The sequence below is a fragment of the Babylonia areolata genome, chromosome 27 (genome assembly GCF_041734735.1).
Source record: "Babylonia areolata isolate BAREFJ2019XMU chromosome 27, ASM4173473v1, whole genome shotgun sequence".
Lineage (NCBI taxonomy): Eukaryota > Metazoa > Mollusca > Gastropoda > Neogastropoda > Buccinidae > Babylonia > Babylonia areolata.
In genome coordinates this window covers 5,921,728-5,943,838 of record NC_134902.1, presented here as the reverse complement: position 1 = coordinate 5,943,838, position 22,111 = coordinate 5,921,728, and the positions used below count along the sequence as shown (strand labels likewise).

The 22,111-nt window shown below is 41.1% G+C and overlaps 1 protein-coding gene across 2 annotated transcripts in view; it reads left to right on the top strand.

Moving 5' to 3' along the window:
- Nucleotides 1-21,827, top strand: part of LOC143301284 (uncharacterized) — a 42,166-nt gene extending 20,339 nt beyond the window's left edge. The window contains exons 3-14 of one of the 2 annotated variants that reach the window (XM_076615467.1): nt 367-434; nt 1,317-1,445; nt 4,069-4,162; nt 4,742-4,856; nt 6,717-6,755; nt 13,579-13,656; nt 15,341-15,411; nt 16,490-16,533; nt 17,387-17,456; nt 19,485-19,580; nt 20,010-20,104; nt 21,464-21,827. In XM_076615467.1, coding sequence (XP_076471582.1) covers nt 367-434; nt 1,317-1,445; nt 4,069-4,162; nt 4,742-4,856; nt 6,717-6,755; nt 13,579-13,656; nt 15,341-15,411; nt 16,490-16,533; nt 17,387-17,456; nt 19,485-19,580; nt 20,010-20,104; nt 21,464-21,505 — 941 coding nt within the window. In that variant the 3' untranslated portion in view covers nt 21,506-21,827. The remainder of the gene's footprint in view (nt 1-366; nt 435-1,316; nt 1,446-4,068; nt 4,163-4,741; nt 4,857-6,716; nt 6,756-13,578; nt 13,657-15,340; nt 15,412-16,489; nt 16,534-17,386; nt 17,457-19,484; nt 19,581-20,009; nt 20,105-21,463) is intronic. The other variant, XM_076615469.1, reaches the window with a different exon arrangement.
- Nucleotides 21,828-22,111: the final 284 nt, after the last annotated feature.

The following is a 22,111-nucleotide window of genomic DNA, read 5'->3' as shown; positions in this document are numbered from 1 at the left end:
AAACATGAAAATGAGTCACTGGCATACTACTAGTAATGACAGCTCACAAATTTATAGGTTTGTGCTTTTAACAATTTAAGTGCATGATAGCAGGAAGGTTTTGATGGGAAGAGAAGGAATATATTTCACAAACAAACTGACAAGAAGAAGAGGCACCTCCAGGCTGTCACAAGGCTTTTCCCCTCTGTTAACAGAACCTTTTGATTTGCACTGGATTAGGTTAGGTATTCAGTGTTAGGATTAATTACTGCATGAACCGGGGGATAGATGTAAATGTACAAATGTCTTCCATTCTTTCATTTGTGGCATGGCTTGTGCTTGTTGAGCATGAAGTTGACTGAGGACAATGGCTGGTCACTGTTCCAGAAGTACCTTCCAGTCCTCTCGGGCAGAATGCTGTTCCCATAGAGCTGAGAGACGGAGGGGTACACTATGTCAGTAAGGGTTTTTGATGTTTTTTTGTCATGTTTATGGCTTTTTGAAATTATTTAATTGCAGACCCAAACATTGCCATGGCATGACAACAAGTTTCTGTTGTTGATAGACTGGAAGAAAAGAGAGAGAGGTGTGTGTTTTATTCCATGCACATAAGTGTAATTGTATGTTGCATGTATGTTTTCTTGGGGGGGGGGGGGGGGGTGGGGGGGGGGGAAGAAGTGTATATGCCATAATCAGGGTTTGAATTCACTTTGTTTTGAATCAGATGTGTGGGGGACATCCATAAAGAAGTAGTCCAGCTATTAACATTTCAAAATACACTTCATCGTAAAACTTATTTTCATGCAGATATTTTGGAGCACCACTTTCAGTCTTTCATGATCCGTCCCAAAATGGATGGGATAAAATGTGGGTGTCACTATGCAGAATATTTATGAGTGGCCATTTCAGAAGTTCAGTGCCATATATCTCCTCATGAAGAAAATACTCTGGCATACCAAGGTAAATGATGATACAAACAGCCAAAAATGGCATGATGTTATTTCAGAAACTAATATAGTAATAAATAGTTTAGTTTGGGAATTTGGGCAAATGAAAATGATTGAAATTTAACGTTAGAAATGAGATTAAATCTTCATTGATGTATGGATTTTTTCATGAATTGTGAATGTGGTGTTCAACTTAGGTGTTTAAGACAAGAATATGGCCCACAGTCTTCTTTACAGTGTTTTATTAACTTTTAACACACACACACACACACACACACACACACACACACACACACACACACACACACACACACACACATATATGTGTGTGTGTGTGTGTCACATTGCCTGCCTGCTAAGACCGTATGCTGCTGCTATGTTGTTTTACAGAGACAGGGAATCTTCCTAAAGGAAGAGGAAGAGAAGCAATGGAAAACATTCACTTGCTTGAACTGCCACAAGAAGACACACTGCATTCGAAGGGCCTGTTCAGTTTTACTCATGAGCTCCGAGTTGAAGGTGAATAATGTCCATTCTGTGTACATGTGTGTTTGAGAGAGTGAGTGTATGTGTGGTATAGTTTTGAGTGTGTGTGTGTGTGTGTGTGTGGTGTAGTTTGGCATTTTTACAACAGTGACTGGTCAGAAAGCAGTGTAAGCACACAAGTTTAAAGTTGTAAATACTTACTGCTTGCTCTGGGCTTGTACTCAAGGATTTCAGAGGATTCAGCACAAACAGCTCTGTTGGTTTTGTTGGCCTGGAGGTGTGTATACTGTAATCTTTATACATCTTTCAGGGCAGTGTGTAAAATTTAAAATGTTTGCTTGACTCTGATTCTATGGCATCACATGCCTTTATGCCTGTGCTTCCACTTGTTCCAGGTTTGTCTTAGCTCTTGTTTACCAGAGAGTTTAGTCCTCCTGAGCCCACTTTGTGTCTGATAATGATCTGGCCTGCATGATAGAGATTGTGACTGTCACTGGTATTATGACATTTATTGCATGCTTGACGGATGACCCTTGGTCTGAAATGATTGCATTAGAGGGTTTTGTGTATCAGTCTGATATTGTGTTGTGCAGTTTTTAAAGTAGTGATCTGTGTGAACTAAGAATGTTAAGAAACAGCCCATATTTGTTGATCTGACTTAAAAGTGATAAGTGATTGTTCAGGGTCGGGGAGTATTGACTGTCCAGCAATCAGTAAAGTTTTATCTGGTCACAAGAGGCGAGGATAACTGGTTCATGTGACTTCAGTCATGTCAGAGGTTGACTGAAGTCATTTCAAAGGTTGCCACACAAATACGGGTGGTTGTTGAACAAATGAGATTGGTAGGTTTATGTTTATGGGTGTTGTGACCTGATAGGCACTGTTACTTGGTCAACATTAAGACTCCGTTGAAATGGTGAGGCTGGGATTATCTAACCTCAGAAGGGATCATGTGTGATACCGGTATCCAAGATTTCAGTGCTCAGTTATCTTCTGTTCCTTTGTGGTTGCATTGTCAGTGTTTGAAGCCTCACTGATGGTATCAGTCAATGGTATAAACAGTGTTTCAGTTTATCACCAAACATTTGCCCGTCTGTTGAGCTGATTCATGTATGATTTTACCTGAAAGTGTTTAGCATATAAGATTTTGTGCATTCAGTTAATTTCATTTGGGAAAGAAAAAAACCCCACCACCAAATTATGTTTTGTTTTTTAAGTTATTTTTCTTAGATGGACCCTTCTTTTATCTTCTGAACTAAAATTTCTTCTGTAGTGCTTTCTTTCTCTGTTGGAGCCATCAGTGAGAAGTGTGATCAGTGTGTGTAATCAGTGTGTGTCGCCAGTGAGATGTCATCACATGATCAGTGGCATGGCTGATGTCATTAGTGAAATCTGTCTTCTTCTTCTGCGTTTGTGGGCTTCAACTCCCACGTTCACTCGTATATACGCGAGTGGGCTTTTTATGTGTATGACCGTTTTTACCCCGCCATGTAGGCAGCCATACTCCGCTTTCGGGGGTGTGCATGCCGGGTGTGTTCTTGTTTCCATAACCCACCGAACGCTGACATGGATTACAGGATCTTTAACGTGCGTATTTGATCTTATGCCTGCGTATACACATGAAGGGGGTTCAGGCACTGGCAGGTCTGCACATATGTTGACCTGGGAGATCGTAAAAATCTCCACCCTTTACCCACCAGGCGCCGTCACCGTGATTCGAACCCGGGACCCTCAGATCGAAAGTCCAACGCTTTGACCATTCGGCTATGGCGCCCGTCAAAAAAATCTGTCAATAACTGTATTTTGATAACAGGTGAAATACCGTTGAAAGGAGGATTGTCACAAAATGCTGCTCCTTGAACAATTCATGATTTATGCAGTTTATTTTGTGAACATTGGAATAGACCCGGGACTCGTGTTTATAGTCCATAATGGGTAAGTGCGGTGTTGTCATAACATTGTCACTGTGCGGTGTTGTCATAACATTGTCACTGATCTTCCTGTTTCTGGGTGTAATTTTCATGAAGCTACCCTGGAGTCATTTCTGTCGCTTTTTAGTTCTTTCCTCCAGCCTGCTTCACATCATTTTTAAATGCATGTGTGTGTATATGTGTGAGTGCATGTGTGTGTGAGCCTGTGTACATTGTGTAAAGTGGAGTGTTGGTCTAGTGGTAACTCTTCCGCCTAGGAAGCGAGAGAATTTGAGAACTTGGTTCAAATCCCACAGTCGCTAGTATTTTCTCCCCCTCCGGTGGACCTTGAGTGGTGGTCTGGATGTTAGTCATCTGGATTAGATGATAAACCTAGGTCCTGTGTGCAGCATGCGCTCAGGGCTCGTTAAAGAACCCACAGCAACAAAAGGGCTGTCCCTGGCAAAGTTTTGTAGGAAAATCCACTTTGAGAGGAAAACAAATAAAATTTTTGCAGGCAGAAAAAAAAAGAAAAGAAAGAAAAAAAGTGTGGCGCTCACAGTGTAGTGACATGCTCTCCCTTGGGAGAGCAGCCCCAATGTCACACAGAGAAATTTGTTTTGACAAAATGAAAAGATTTATACAATACAATACAGTACAATACACTACAACACAACACAGTACACTACACTACACTACACTACAATACAATACAATACAATACAATGTAGTTTTTTCCTTTGCAGTGTGCCAATGATGTTGAGTGTCTGACATCTTCACCGTTCTACTCTCCGTTTTTCCACATTCTGTTGAAGCCCAGTCACAACATTCAGGCTCTTGGTAAGCATTGGATTTTCTTTCAGTGTGCAGTCTGCCTTCATGTACTTCATGCACACGTTAGCGGGTAGAATTGTATTTGCGATTCTGTATACACCATGTGTATGTCCATTATATATGCATGTGGATGCTTCTGTCTTATGTTTTGTGCCAGTGGCACACTGCACACTGATAATCACTGGGTTGTTTTGTTTGACGAATATTTGTTGTACTTGTGCATTGTATTGTGACATTGTAACGTTAGTTTGTGAACACCGGGAAGAGGTCATGGCTGGGAAAATGTTTTGTGCCTGCAGTCAGATTATGGGTGACTCTTTTGACAACACAGTTCTGTAGGTGCATGCTTACGCAAACACAAACACATATATTCTTTGTCACAGTCATATGCACACTTACAAATTACTCATGTGGTTATCTATCTTTTCTCAGTTTTTTTTTTTAATGCGCATATAGAAAGGAACTGTTACATTGGTACTCCACAGCATTCTGTGAGCAAGCAGCTTGGTGTCAGTTTGTCTCCCATTTCTCACAGCTTGAAAACAACATTGCTTGAAATTTTAATTGTGCCCCCTTCATGCACAGATTTGAGCCATGGGATTGAGAAATACAGTGATCTAGAGAAACGGATGTGTTCACTTGCACTTCAGTCAGTGCAGTGCATGAAGGAAGAAGAAAATACTGTTGAATGCCGTGTCAGGTAAGAGAGAGAAAGAGTGTGTGTGTGTGTGTGTGTGTGTGTGCATGCACATATATGTGTGTGTGTACTTGAAAAGAAATCAAGTCTCTGAGTCTGTTGTTTCAGGGTTTGCTTCAGTGTCTGTATTTTTTTGTGTAGATCGCTTGTGTTTGTGTTTTGTGCATAGAAATAGGTGTTTAACTTCCAGAGATGCCAACTGTTACGATTTCGCCATTTTGGCTCAGAGTCCAAGTGTTCCTACCAAATTCAAAATGTTCGTACCAAATTTTTTGATTGTCCCTACAAACACTTGACAGGGGTTGGCATCTCTGAACTATACACACTACCGTGACCCACTAGTGCAGACTCTGGCAGTGGTCTGGTTCTTTTGATGAGTGTAGCTACTTTCACTTTCTCCACATAAGCAAGGTAGTAGTTTGCACAGGACAGGAATCAGACCCCAGCTGGAGTCTGCACTTCTGGGTCATGGTAAGTATATTATTATTAGATAAAAGAAATCTTTGGAAGAAAATTTCCTTTTATGCAAAAACCCTGTTGTGACAAGTGTGTGTGAACATGTTTGTATCTGCTCATGAGAGTACAGCCCTTTTTAACAATGTAAATGTTAAAACTTATTGTAATTTTCTTGGTAGCTGTGCATGTATGACAGTAATCACCATGACATTTATAAGATGTTTTGAATTATCCAAACTTCTGTGTGGTGTATGAAGATGGTAGTGAATTGTTTATAAAGAAGATAAATAACGCAGCATTATTAACAAAGATTTGGTCCTTATTGAGGCCATTTGGTGAAATTTATCCCAGACATGTAGAAGTGCAGGAATACTACAATTCACTACCATCGTAAGATAATCCTGTGATTTGTCCCACTCACTGTGCCTTGAAGATAGAATCCGTTCATTCACACTCACAGTATTAACTCAGTGTAATTCATGTCATTGTACAGCGTGTTTAATACTTGTATAATTTTAGTGTCCTCCAACAGTTTAGAGATTAAAAGAAGAAGAAAAAAGAAGAAAAAAGAAAATAGTTGGATTTAAAACTTATAAGATCAAGAACCTTGTTCACCTTTTTCAAAGTGGTATCTTGCAACTTTCAAGAGTTAGATTTGAAACTTAAAAGAACCTTATTCAGGTTCGATCAGCTGATATGGACTGAAATATTGTGGCTGAGGTTGCTGTGTACAAGTCAGAGGTTTTGGTTTACCTGACTTCATCGTGAGCTTACCTTTGTCAGGGTTGGGTGGCTTTAGCTTTGAAAAACTGAGCATACACTGCTTTTCTTTGGCAGCTTGGTAATAGAAAACTAAGTTCCCTTTGAACAAGAAATTGTCGCAGTGCCAAAGTAAACTGTCAGTGTCAGAACAGGTGATAAGCTGCTAACATATTGGCTTGAAATAATTTGAACAGTGCATGTAAATTCATTAGTGCAGATAACTGGATGCATCTTGGTTATAAATGTTGATGGCCATGTCCTAGTGAGCAAAAAATAATTTGGATGAGGTGCTAGTCATTTTAAAGAGATAATGGTGTGGTGTCCGATGTCCACTTTGATGAATCCCTGCAGTTGTATTACCAGTACTTTCTGACAGTTAAGGAAAGAGTGATGGAAATTAGACAAGTATGTACATTTGTACCATTTATGAACTATTCTTCTGTTGAAAAAACCCCCATACTGCTGCAATAGCTGCTGCAATGAATTGGTGATTAAAAGATTGTAATTGCATCCAGTTGCAAAGCCATGTTTCTGTCAGCTTTAGGATTCTTTTGATTTGACAGGATCTTAACTAGAGTTGAATGTGCCATGGTTTCAGATAGAAAATTTTTGTGTTTATTCACTAAATACATTAATTGTGCACAGGTCAGGAATAACCAACCGCCTTACCAACAGTTTTTACAGGTGAGGAAACAGATGAACATCTGTGACAGAGGCCCAGAATTGTGGACCCAAAGCCTGTTACAGATGGGATGTCCTCACAGATACCACAGTTTATGGTAAATGGATTCCAGTGTCAAGACTGACTTTAAGGTGGGTAGGATGAGGGTGGACCTGGCTCCATCCCAGTCCGCCTGAAGAAAGTCTTGACACTGAACAGCTTGTAAGTTCTTGAATCAGCATGGTTGGTTCTGCAGGTAAAAGCGCTTCATCATGATTGGTCCGGAAACATATGTTCATGCATTGATGGCCCTCTGGAGACTTATGGCTGTAGAGCCTGGACAGTGTTTCCACTGGCTGTCATTTCCTCTTAGTTTGGCTATCATTCCCACTAGACGGTTTGGCTATCATTTACATTAGACAGTTTGGCTATCATTCCCACTAGACGGTTTGGCTATCATTTACATTTGACAGTTTGGCTATCATTCCCACTAGACGGTTTGGCTATCATTTACATTAGACAGTTTGGCTATCATTCCCACTGGAAGGTTTGGCTATCATTTACATTAGACAGTTTGGCTATCATTCCCACTAGAAGGTTTGGCTATCATTTACATTAGACAGTTTGGCTATCATTCCCACCAGAAGGTTTGGCTATCATTTGCATTTGACAGTTTGGCTGTCATTCCCACTGGAAGGTTTGGCTATCATTTACATTAGACAGTTTGGCTATCATTCCCACTAGAAGGTTTGGCTATCATTTACATTAGACAGTTTGGCTATCATTCCCACCAGAAGGTTTGGCTATCATTTGCATTTGACAGTTTGGCTGTCATTCCCACTGGAAGGTTTGGCTATCATTTACATTTGACAGTTTGGCTATCATTCCTGCCAGACAGTTTGGCTATCATTCCTACCAGACAGTTTGGCTATCATTCCGACTTGACAGTTTGGGTATCATTCCCTCTAGACAACTTGCCTATCATTTACATAAGACAGTTTGACTATCTTTTCCACTGGACAACTTGGCTACCATTTCCTTCAGACAGTTTGGCTATCATTTACACAAGACAGTTTTGCTATCATTCCCTCTTGACAACTTGGCTCTCATTTCTGCTAGACAGCTTAGCTATCATTTCCACTAGATAGATTGACTATCATATCCACTAGACAACTTGGCTATCATTTCCTCTAGACAGTTTGGCTATCATTCCCACTGCCCCTTCCCTGGGCATGTTCCAGTCTTCCAGTAGAGCATTCTGAACATTTTTTGGAAATTTTTATTTTTATTTATTTTTTTAAGGCTTGGGGGTTCCTGCTGAACGGGTCTTGACTGGCTGGGTCAAGCGTAGTTTTGATTTTTTAAAATTTTATTTTATTTCTAACCATCCGACCATCTGACCTGGACCATAATAGTATTGCGAGATCAACATGATGATTGTGTGCACTCAAATGGAAGACGACGACGAAAACTTGGCTATCATTTGCACTAGACAGTCTGGCTCTCATTCCCACTGACAACTTGGCTATCATTTTATCTAGACAGTTTGGCTATCTTCTGCTCTGGACAACTTGACTATCTTTTCCACTGGACAGTTTGGCAATATTTTCACTAGACAATTTGGCCGCCATTCCCACTACTGGACAACTTGGCTATCATTCCCATTACAGTTTGGCTATCATTCCCATTACAGTTTGGCGGGTGCGGGTCACTACCGCGAGCGTCACTACCGCGTGTAACACTGCCGCATGTAACACTAACGCGAGTGTAACCCTACCGCGAGTGACACTTCCGCGAGTAACATTTCCGCGTGTGCAACATTTCCGCGTGTGCAACAGTAACGCGAGTGTAACCCTACCGCGAGTAACTCTTCCGCGAGTAACACTTCCGCGAGTAACACTTCCGCGCGTGCAGCATTGTCGCACGTTTTGTCTCCCTCTCTTTCCCTCTCTCCTTATCAAGTGTTTAGTATATTTGTACCAAAAGCAATACTGAATAAAAAGCAATGACATTGAGCACATAGTATATCTGGTAGTAAAAGCAATACTGAATGACATAAACACACACGGACACACAGAGAATGCATAGACTGTTTGATGATTTTTTATTTATTGAGCACATAGTATCTCTGGTAGTAAAAGCAATACTGAATTACATAAACACACACACACACACACACGCAGAATGCATAGATTGTTTGAAATTTATACACACACACACACACACACACACACACACAACAAACAGGTGCACACAATATTTTTCCTTTGATCGTCTTATTCCTAAAACAATATGGCTGTTGTCAAATGTCACGATTGGTTCAACACACATTGAATTCAATGTTTCTGGCCACTGACCGTAAGAAAGGAACCTGACCTTCTTCATCACCATCCCCGTCCTCGTTGTCTTCAGCCTGTTCGTACGACTGGATGAGCGTCTGGAGTCGTTTATTGATGGCCGAGAAATGTTTCTTTGACGTTGGGCCAGGGTGACCTCCTTCCATTTGAATTTTAACACCGTGCTGCAGACTTTGTTCTTTTTGGATTCCGGCGATGAATTTCCAGATGGATGGATTCGGGCCGTCAAACATGGATTGCAAGCCCCTGTGCCAGCCTTCCAGTTTATTATTTGTACGCGGGAGATCGACTTGGTTCCTGTCTCGAACTGACCAAAACTGGAGAGAAAAACGTGGAGGGGCCCGCGTGGGATTTGGGTCCCGTCTTCTCCCACGGCGGAATCTTCCAACATAATTGTCCTCAAAGTAGTCATAGAGTTCACCCAAGCGTGGGTCCATGTCTCTTTCACTCATGTCTTCCTGCAGTTTCTCGAAATGCCCTGTGATCTTCTCTGGTGATAAAAATGCCAATGATGCGAGCATGCGGCAGTACAGCCGGGTGTCTTCGTCGTCGGTATAGGTGAGTCGTAACCCAAGATCCTGTATCTTTCTCCAGATTGACTGGCATAAGTGGAAGAAGCATCCTCTCACCTCGATGTCTGGAAACGCCGCGATGATTGCGGCTTTGGCTGTCAGTTCAAAATCAAGGATGCAAAACTGTGGGTTCAGATTTGGTGCGTACATTTTGATAAGGCGCCACATTTCATCATATGTCCGTCTGTTCTTTCCTGCCAGAAGAGCATACAAGCATGGGAAGACATGGTTGCCTTTAATGACATGAACGGTGTACAGCTGAAAGAACAGTTGTGGTGCTACTTTGAACGTGCCGTCGGCCATCCAGTTCGAGTTTGCAGTCATAAACCGCAACATTTCGTCGGTTCCGAAGAGGATAATGCGTTTCAACCGGTTTTCTTCTTCTTCAACATCATTATCAGCGTCACCTGTATCATGCAATAGAAACCTAACTTGAGTGCCTCCAACTAGAACGTCTCTGAATTGTTCCGGAATTTCGAAGTCTTCCAAATTTCGTGGCAGAGGGGGAAAGGCATCATCTCTTTTCCGTTTTCTCTGAATTGTTCGCCTGAGTGATGATCTCTGTGGCAAATTGGTCAGCGTCTCATCAGTCAAATTTGCCATCATTTCACCAATTAACCTTCGAGGTGGTGCATCGGTAGCAGCGGCTCTTTCTTTCATCTCAGCAACACTTTTCTGCTTCTGGACGTCAGCTGGGTTGGCAGGGTGGTTGTGGTCATATTTTACATTGGGGACCGCACCATTGCGGTAGTCAAGCGGTGTGCTGATTCTCCCTTTACATGTGTCCTGTACGCAGCGCCAGTTGACCGTTGTTTTATTTATACGGTCTCGACGGTAAATATACCAGTTGTAGAGGATCTTGTCATTGGAGTAACGAGACTTTATTACCTCCATGGCCAACGTTTGAAGCAAAGTGCGTGTTCGACAGAAGAACACTGTCCTTGAACACTAACTCAACGCTTGTTGTGCTAACCAAAAGAACTTACACTCTCTCTTGTGGCCGCTCAAACTCACTTGAGTGAACTTCCACTCTCTCTTTGCGGTAGTGACCAGCACCTGTTTGAAACAAAGTGCACGACAATGCTGCACGCGCGGAAGTGTTACACGCAGTAGTCTTACACGCGGTAGTGTTAAACGTGCGACAACGGTGCACGCGCGGAAGTGTTACTCGCGGAAGTGATACTCGCGGTAGGGTTACACTCGCGTTAGTGTTGCACGCGGTAGTGTTACTCGCGGTAATGTCGCTCGCGGTAGTGTCGCACAACCCAGTTTGGCTATCATTCCTGCTAGACAGTTCGGCTATCTTTTCCACTAGACAGTTTGATCTGTCATTCCCACTGGACAGCTTGACTGTCATTAACATAAGACAGTTTTGCCATCTTTTCCACTGGGCTACTTGGCTACCATTTCCACTAGATAGTCTGGTTATATTTCCAATGGACAACTTAGCTATCATTTCTACTAGACAGATTTGGCTAGCATTTCCTCTAGACATATTGGCTAGCATTTAGTGATATACACTAGACAATTTGGCTGTCGTTCCCACTAGACAGTTTGGCTATCGTTCCCACTAGACAGTTTGGCTATCATTTACATGAGACAGTATTGACTATCATTCCACTGGAAAGCTTGGCTATCATTTCCACTAGATGGTTTGGCTCCCCCCCCCCCCCCCCCACCTCCTAGATAGCTTGGCTATCTTTCCTCTAGACAACATGGCTATCATTCCACTAGACAGCTTAGTTATCATTCCCACTAGAAAGTTTGGCCATCTTTCTGGTTATCATTCCCGCTAGAAAGTTTGGATATCTTTCCACTATGACAACTTGACCATCATTTACACTGGACAGTTTGGCTGTCATTCCAGGTAGACAGCTGGGCTATCATTTACACTAGACAGTTTGGCTATTATTTCTACGAGACAACTTGGCTGTCTTTTACATAAGACAGTTTGGCTATCATTCCCACTAGACAACTTGGCTTGGCTATCATTCCCACTAGACAGCTTGGCTATCATTTGCACTAGATAGTTTGGCTATCTTTTCCATTGGATAACTTGGTTATCATTTCCAGTCAACAATTTGGCTATCATTTCCACTAGACAGTTTGCCTGTCATTGGTTATCATTCGCCATCTTGCTATCAATTCCTCACAAATTAACTTGGCTATCATTTCCATTGGACAACTTAGCTATCATTTCTACATGACAGTTGGCTATCATTACACTCGGCTATCATTTTCACAACACGACTTGGCTATTATTTCCACAAAAGAACTTGGCAAACATTTCCTCTCTCGTCATATTCTATTCACATGTGAGTGACGGGTCACTCAACTTTGGTTAGGAAAATTGTTTTTTTGACTGAAAATGTCATTCATTCCAACCCCTTGCCATGAAATGAGGTGGCAGTGACTAGCATCTCCAGACTCTGTTCCTTCAGTCTGTCATACCCAGGCACACTGTGGACTGTCAGTGACAACACTGGGATCCAGTCGGCCGCAGTCCAGGTGACGTGTTCCTTTGTCCAGGTCATCCTTGGTCACCTGGTGTGGCGGTTCAAGGGAATGGGAATGACTGTGGCTCTGGAGTGAACGCCAACCTCATGAAGTGTCCTCACTTCTTGTCCGTTATAGTCTGTGGAGTGAGAGCAGCAGTGAAGAACTGCCACTTTTGTTTGTTGTGGGCCAGTCTCTGAATGGTACCCCTGGTGTGAGAGAACTCAGAAGTGGCTTGAGCTCCTAGCCAAACTTTGTGTGTTCAATAAGAATCGTGTTTGAATGGGTTGTTAAGGGTAAGGGGTGGAAATGTTTCTGATCTCCCAGGTCGACAGATGTGAAGACCTGCTTGTGCCTGAACACTCTTCGTGTGTATGCACAAGCAGAAGATAAAATACGCATACTAAAGACCCTCTAATCCATGTCGGCGTTCGGTGGGTTATAGAAATAAGAACATACCCAGCATGCACACCCCCTGAAAACGGAGTATTGCTGCTGGTGGGGTAAAAACGGACATACATGTAAAAGCCCACTCCTACATCTAAGAGCGAACAAGGGAGTTGCAGCCCACGAATGAAGAAGAAATGAGTTGATGTGAGTGTGCAGTGAGCACCATGTTGAAGTTACTTGACAGCTTGTTGCTGTGTACAGTGTAGTGTGTAGATACGAATTCACCGTCTCAGTGGCCGAAAGAGCTATGGGACCTTTAACCTTTATAACCTTAACTCTCTCTGGACGAAGGAATGCTCACGCATTCCTACACAAAACGTATTCAGATTCGGACGAAGGAATGGAATAGCATTCTCCAAAAGTAAAATTCCATCATGCACTGTACACATGATTTTGTGATTAGCCAAGCAGAGTGCGCTATTCTGGGTCACTCCACAATCGAACAGTATGATTGGCCAGCCTGGGATGTGTGGCCCGTCTTGCACACACGCTGACAAAGTCACTGACTGGTCGTCTGCTCGCGTGCCAGCCTGTTAGCAAAGCGGGCTCTTCTCAGAATGTTGTGAAGCGAACAAGGCGGTGACGGCAACGTTTTAGGGTTGCCGAAGTACTTGAAATGCTACAAACTGAAGGGTCGGACATTGAAGAGGTGGATGATGATGAAGAAGAAAGTGAATTTAATGCAGAAAGCGAGCGTGGGTATGGTGATTCGGGGTGAAAAATTGGCAGTATTTTCTACATCTGGCAAAACTAAAAATAAGATGAGAAATTTTAATTTTTTTATATGTAATAGCTCAACACGTAATAAATCAGTTCTGAAAGTTTCATTTTCTTACACAGTATTTTGTATTTTTTGTAAATTTTTTTCCAAACCCTTACAAATGGGCCGTCTGTAGGGAAAAGCAAGGGCGAAAACTTGTCGTCCCGAGTGATTTAACAGTGTAGTAATGATCAAGGTGTGTGTGTTGCAGGCAGTTTGAACTTGAGCAGCATGAAGAGTTGGATCGGCTGAAGGCAAGGATCAACGAGGACAAGAAGAAAATGATGAGGTGAGTGGGGTGACTCTGGCAAGTTGGTCTGAATCACTGAAGCTTGCTAAAAAATCTTGGGAAGACCTTGACATGTTATTTTGATTTGTGGAAGCACGCTAAAAATCTTGGGAAGACCTCGACATGCTATTTTGAATTATTGAAATACGCTAAAAATCTTGGGAAGACCATGACATGAAATTTTGAATTATTGAAATATATTAATAATCTTGGGAAGACCTCAACATGTTAATTTGAATTATTGAAACATGCTAAAAAATCTTGGGAAGACCATGACATGTTATTTTGAATTATTGAAACATGCTTATAATCTGCTACTATCTTTCCAAATAAAACAGACCCCACAGCAACAAAATAACTGCCAGTCACCTACACCTTGAACATTCATTTGAAAAGGGTTGTGGGGGAGGATGACTAGGGGTGTGGGGGAGATACAGATAGAATATGAAAGAGATGTGTATACTTACCTTAGTTGTATGGTAGATATGTGTGTGAGTGGAGAGATGTGTATACTTACCGTAAAGTTTGGTCTGTTGAGCGCACTGGTCTATAAGCCGCACCCACTAAATTAAAAAAAAAAAAAAAAAGAGAGAGAGAGAACTTCATACACACATAAGCCGCACTGGCTCATAAGACATGCTTATTACCAGTACTGGTACCGGAACACATGCGATACTACGGAAACGAAAAGCAAGTGAAAATACTGCTAGTGCCACAAAAAAATAGACAACGAAATTTTTATACTACGGAAAAGCTGTCAATACTGTAGGTTATGAAATAAATACAAGCGAAAATAACACAAAGAAAAGCAAGCGAAAATACTGCTTGTGCCACAACCCCGCCCCCCCTCCCCCCCTGAAAAAAAACAACGAAAATAAGATTCACAATTTAGGGATAGTCACTATGATCAAACCTCTACATGCATAATAGGGAGATTGTGCACACGCTTTCGTCGAGAACATTTCGTCGCTTGCAGAGTGACAAAAAAGGTGAGCATGACGTCATGGGCAGCCCACCACCATGACTAGCTCTTCTGGGTGTGCACTTCCTTTCCTCAGACAACTTTACAGCAGACTTCGATCACATTTTTTTTGCACAGACTGAACCAACCAACAAAAACTATGTCATCAAAAAGGCCTTTAGAACCTTGTGACGGGACTTTAAACAAAATTCCTCCTCACTGAAACAGTTCAAAATCCTTTTGTTGGAACAGGCGATTTTCACTACGAAATTTTAGCATTTCGGTGACAAAAAAACAACCGCCGGCAGTGGAGACGCACATGTGCATGTAGTTCTTGCTAAAACTAATCATGGAGTCCCAAAGAAAATCCAACAAAAGTGGGCATGCACAACCTCCCTAATGTTAATGTAAATAGGCATTATGCAACCGTTGAAACTGAGAAAAAAAAAATCAGAATTAAATGAATTGTGGACGTGCATTTACTGCAAAATTGATCTTCTCAGCAGATGTGACTTGCTGAGAAATGCAGTGTTTGACAATTGTTGAATATGATTTTCTGTAATATCTATATGGAATATCTAAACTCATCAATGGCTTTACAATTACATTCATTTCTTGTGTTGAAGTGAATTCCAAATTTGTTATTTGGAGAATGATGGAATAATCAAAACACTGGAACTGAGCTCATTTTGCTTTTTTTTTTTTTCTCCTTTTCTTTTGCAGTGTGTTATGGAGCAACTATAAACAAGATCAACAGTTTGTTGGAGAAGTTGATAAAACCTGTGATCAAAAAAGTAAGGGATTTTGTTTGTCATTTTTGGTGTGTGTATGTCTGTGCATAGGTGTGTGTGTGTGTGTGTGTGTGTGTGTTCATATTCACTGGAGGAATAGAACCTCTGCTGAAAGTCTTAAGCCCTAGTGTGAGTGAATATAATGAAGTTCTTGTGCACACATTTATTTTTAAGTAGCCAAGTCTTACAACAACAAAAACAAAAAAGGTATACAAACATGGCACGCTATACACATGTTTGTTAGATAAAATTCATTCCACTTTTGGCCTTTTCCTTATGTGCTGTTCTTGAACTGCCATTGGTGACAATGTTTTTTTTCTCACACAAATCATGAAGTTCACATACCTTACATCAAAAAGTACCAATGTGCACAGGAAGAATTTTGGTTAAATCATGCGGCCTTGCTTTGAGGGAAATTGCTTTGAGAGCATTTTTATTCAATACTTTCTTTTTTAATTAACAAAAATAATTAAATTGTAAGCGAAAGAGAATAAGCATAAAGAAAAGGATAAAACAGGGTGTGTTTTTTCAAAAGAAAATAATGGAATAAATACAAATGACAAAATGCTGAATTAACAGTTTTGCCTGGCTTGTGATTTCTGTTGTTAAGCCGTTTTTGACTCACTAAACAAAGTGAGTCTCTGTGATACCAGATTTGAAGAAAAACCTGTTGCGATGTGCAGGAAGCAATGGGAATGCCTCTTTTTACCACAAGCTTTAAAAAAAAAAAAATTCTTAGATAATGGAGATTCATCAAAATTAACATGACGTAAATAGTGTTATCAGCTCAAATTGAGTAATGACTTTATTGCGCTGATAAAAACATAATTCTAGATATATATATTCATTTTGGATAGCAGTGGTCAGATACACTTTGGTTTTGTGGTAAATCATCTTGTTTCTGAGCGCAACTTTGATGATTCCTTTATAAGATAAAGTGCTTATCACAAGTTAGTCTTGTAGGCCTTTCCTCTCTTGATAATCCATTTCTGACATCTTTAATTATGGTCATATTGTGTGAAAAATGCATTGGGTACTTTCCATCTTTCATAAGTTGTATGATTTTTTTATTTTTTTTTAGATCACCGGTACCCTATTGCAGATGGTGTGTGTCTCAATCCCTTTGTGAGTATTTCTGAGTTCCTATTTATGTGTTTTTGTTTGCCTTTCCAACGAACGCACACACATGCAGCACACACATTTCAAAGATTCAGCAACTTTTCTAATGGGGATTTTGGTATTTTGAGGTTTCACCAAACAGCTTGTTAATGGTATAGTGAATAAGTCATCTTGACGAAATCTTGGAGCAATATTAACAAATAACTATGGGACAAGTAGCCTGTTTTTATGTCTTTTATGTGAAGAAACGTGCAGATGTGGAGTGATTGGTTGGTGATACCGTCCTGTATGGAAATTCTACAGCTACATCCCGTCATATTCATCAACTTCAGGCACAAAGAAATAATGAAGCTGTGATGTTTTTTGCAGTTGTCGATAAAACAATCTCTTCCCCATAAGGTAATCCATCTCTAATCTTAAGTGCCTTCACTGACTCGCACGCATGAATACACATGGACATGCACGTGCATGAACTTAACAGATGCATACTTTGACAGGTACATTTCCTTTCACTCATAAAACTAGTGTGAAAGAGAATCCCTAATGTTGTTGGTCACAATTTGAAATAAATGTTTGTTCGTTATTTTTTGTATGTTTGTTTATTTCAAATGATTCTCATCTTTTTGCTCTTTTTTTCCCCACAGTGGATGTAATGTAACTTAAATGGATCAATATGCATGCTTTGACACCAAGAAAATGAAATCGAAACTGCATGTTTTAGATTATATTTACTGTGATTCTGGCACATTTGGTAACAGACATTTTATTTGGTATGATTTTAGATTATTGATTGTTTCAAATGATTTTCGTTTCGTGTTTTTATTTATCTGCTTTTAACTTGGATTTTGTATACTTTCAGTATGACTCGTATGAATCAGTTCTGGAGAACAAGAAGTGTTGTTCTGAAAACTCGGATTCTGTTGGAAGCGGTATGCTACATTTTTTGTGAACATGTTTTCTCCTCTGTAAATGTAGAATTTGCCTTCACGTGTGTGTATCTGTGTTTGTCACTCATAGTGGATGTGGTCAGTAAGCATACATTCTCACACACACACTCACTCACACCAAACAGATGTGAAGACTGTCCGTGAATGTTTATTGTGCACAGCATGCAAGATGTGATTTAATTTCCTTTCACTCCTCTTGTGGTATGGAGGATTACAAACAGAAAAAAAACATAATACACATGATACAATATGGTTACCAATATAGAGCCTATCCTTAGTCAGAGACCAAGCTTTAACTCTTTCCATACGAACGGCGAAAGAGACGACATTAACAGCGTTTCACCCCAATCACCATCATCAAAATTTTTGCAAGCGGAAGGCTGTTGACAAAGAATACCACAATTCTGATGACGGAAGCTAAAGGTTGGGTCATTCAGACACCCACTGGACATCCGAGGGGTCTGTGTAGAGGAGAAGAGAGGACTGGCTGTACTGAGTGAGTTAACTCACTCTGGACGGAAGACCCTGATAGGGGTCCTACTGTTTACAACCGTTTCAGACAAATGGCCCTGATTGGGGCCTTAGTTTTGAATTTTTGGAGTGGCACCTAACTTCAACAATAAGATAATTTAAACTGACCTTTCCACTCTTCACTGCAGCCAATAAATACAGTGTGTGTTGCTGTGCTTGTGAGCAGGAGAGTTATTTTCGCAGTGACTGGTTCACGTGAACAGTGCGTGTCAACAGTGGCTTCTGACCCAGTTTCATCTCTATCACAAGGCAGACAACAGAATTAGATGAACGGGCCCTATTATGGCCGTAGTGTTCTGAATTTGATCAGTTTCAAACTCGTGCTTTCCTGGATTCATTTACAAGTCATCAGTGTGCAAATTTTGAACAAAAAAATATGGACACTTTCATCATCTCACTGTGTGATTGCACAAGAATGGAGGTAGCTTAAGATTTTGTCCTCAGCTAACTTATGTTACTGATGAGTGATCAGTTTGGATGTTTTCAGTTAATACATTTTAACATTTCTTTTTTGGCGATTTTATTTCTTACCCATACAAATGGGTCGTCTATGGGTAAAGTCAGGGAGCTAACCGGCAGCACAGAGTGAGTTAAGCGCTTTGCAAAAATGGAGACATTTGCACAAGTCTGCCTCCCATGGGTAGAGTTGACTGAGAGCTGCCTCTTGGTGCTTGTTGTTTCCTCGAGTCATTTATTCAGGTTTCAGTCATGCACACACTCACTCAGACGTGACCTTTTACGTGTTGACCCCATACCCCCCCCACCTTTTTTTTTCTTTTTTTTACCCCACCATATTGACAACCATACTCCGTTTTTGGGGTGTGCATGCGGAATTTGTTGTTGTTCCATGATTTATCAAACGCCAACATGGATTACAGGATCCTCATTGTGTGTATTTGATCTTCTGCATGTAGATACAAATGAAGGGGGTTCAGGCACTAACCGGTCTGCACATTTGTTGACCTGAGGGATCAGAAAATTTTCCACCCATAACCCACCAGGTGCGCTGAAACCGAACTCAGAATCGAACTCAGAAACTGAGGCGAGAATCCAGCGCTCTGGCCACTGCACCCACACACTGCACACATGAAAAACAGATTAATGAACTGTGTCAGTGTCGACTCCTTACAACAAATGCATGCTCAAATATTTATTTGTATCTCAAAATGCATAAACTCATTAAAAAAAAAAGTATCAGTATAACATTGCCTCCAAATGTTACAAAGAAACAAGTAATACCAACTTTAGTGCTGGACAAAATATTATTGTTGAAACAGCAAACATTATTAGAGCATTATCATGAATAAAGATAGTTTCATTTTGGGGCGATGTTAGGGGCGAAAATGGTGAAAAGAATTCAGAACATAGTGAAATTTTACTGTCTGGAATATGGTGAAAAGAGGGTCAAAGCATTTTAACCTGCTGTTATTGGTGATAATGTTGAAAATAATGCTAATACATTGCTGTATTTCTCCACAGAGATCTTCACAATGGATGACATTGATGGATGGGGCCCACCACGTTCCAGAGAGGACAGAGTTGATGATGATAGTGATGATGATGACGTTTTCAAAGGTGAGTTGCTTACTCATGAGGCTGACAGGGGGCGTGTTATCATCATTTTCTACTTTTGTAGAGTTAAGCCTTTCACTGGATATATTCGCGGATGATGGATAACTGCGTTATCAACTGTCCAACCACTCATTGCAAACGCTAACTTCATTGCAAATGGTGACGGCCTTGATGAGTGTTCGAAGCAATATCTCAGCAAGTTTTAGCTCTGTTTTGATGCAGTGAATACTGCCCCATTCTGACCCAAACTATAACCCAGGTTGAAGTGAATACAGCCCCAATCTGACCCAAACTCTATCCCTTAGCTGAAGTGAATACTGACCCAAACAGTAACCCATGGCTGAAGACGATACTGCCCCAATCTGACCCAAACAGTAACCCATGGCTGAAGACAATACTGCCCCATTCTGACCCAAACTGTATTGTGTGCAGATAGTGAAGAGCCCAACTACAAGAGGCGAGAGAGGATGAACACATTGACACCATCATCATTACATTACCTCAACCGTCCAGATGATGATGATGATGATGATGTGAGTATTGTGCTTCCTTTATTTTGGGAATGATAATATTATTTGTAGAGCATTATGAATTTTTTTTTTTTTTTTTTTTAATTCACTGAAGAAGTTTGTGCTACACAATCTGTGAGAAGAGAATTACAGTACTCGATTCATGACTTTGTATACAGATGGACAGAAGACTGTGGAGACAGCAGACAGATAGACAGAAGACTGTATACAGATGGACAGAAAACTCTGGAGACAGCAAACAGATGGACAGAAAACTCTGGAGACAGCAGACAGATGGATAGAAGACTGTGGAGACAGTAGACAGAAGACTGTGTACAGATGGACAGAAGACTGGAGACAGCAAACAGGTGGACAGAAGACTCTGGAGACAGCAAACAGATGGACAGAGTACACTGTGTACAGATGGACAGAAGACTGTGTGTACAGATGGACAGAAGACTGTGTGTACAGATGGACAGAAGACTGTGTACAGATGGACAGAAGACTCTGGAGACAGCAAACAGATGGACAGAGTACACTGTGTACAGATGGACAGAAGACTCTGGAGACAGCAGACAGATGGATAGAAGACTGTGGAGACAGCAGACAGATGAACAGAAGACTGTGTACAGATGGACAGAAGACTGTGGAGACAGCAGACTGTGTGTACAGATGGACAGAAGACTGTGTACAGATGGACAGAAGACTGTGTACAGATGGACAGAAGACTGTACAGATGGACAGAAGACTGTGGAGACAGCAGACAGATGAACAGAAGACTGTGTACAGATGGACATAAGACTCTGGAGACAGCAGACAGATGAACAGAAGACTGTATACAGATGGACAGAAGACTTGGGAGAAAGTATACAGATGGACCGAAGAAAAGCCCACATGCAGACCAAAGAAAAGGGCGGCCATGCCCTGTAGCAAAGCATCCTGTGGGGAGAGCAGCCCAAATTTCTCAGATAAAAATGGTGACAAAAGAATTAGACATTTTTGCACCAGACTGTGGGTTGGTTTGTGTGGAAAGGGGATGAGCACTGGGAATGTTGCAAAAGTAACACCAGAAATGGGGCATAAAAAGTGAGGCAGCCAAGAAAAAAGAATGGCGTGGCTGTTATCCCCAAAATGGAGTATGGTTGCCTACATAGGGTTAAAGTAAGGAAATGGGCATGGAACATTGCATACACTGCATTCAGTGTTTGCTGATGTCCTCCTACAACATCCAGAATCTGTCTCTCTCACACACACTGTTTGCTGGCTTTGTTGTTGCTTTTTTTAAATATTTTTTTTCTCCCTGAATAATTAAGAAATGTATTTCCCTGACATTTGGAGATTGAACCTCATACCAGTTTTCTCTGTGGGCATGTACAGCTGTGGATGAACATGGCAAAACTCCACTTGGGCGACGAGTAGTCCTCACGACTGATGAGCATCTCGTCGGACTTGGATCTCAAATGAGACAAGGATGGATTTTTGGAGAAAAAAAAAATCTTTTCCAGCAGCCAGTACTGAGGGAAGAAGTTTGCTAATTAGTTAAGACTGTTTCTAAGTGTATGGAATTTACTGTGGAGTTGGGAACATTTTTAATGACAAGCAAACTGCCATGCAACCTAGCCGAGCTTGATTTTTATATCGGCCTGATGTCTGGCCATGGGCTGGGCATTTTGCTTGTTTCCTGGAGTTTGTGCTTGTTGAGTTTTGTGTTATCAGTATTTTTTTTCTTTTTTTTCTTGTGTGTGTGTGTGTGTGTGTGTGTGTGTGTGTGTGTGTGTGTGTGTGTGTGGGGTATAGTCATCTTAAGTCCAGTGAGGACAGCAGTTATTCAGGTTTATATGTTAAAAACCTAGAATTTCTGAATAGGCTGATTGCTTATTTGTTTTGCTTTTCCCAAACCATTGTGATGACAGTATGGGATAATTAGTGTGGCACTGAGCTTTGTCCTGTGTAAAATTCTTGCATGTATTGCTGCTTAACCCCTAGGCTGCCTATATTTGTATTGTTTATCAGTGTGAAATTCAG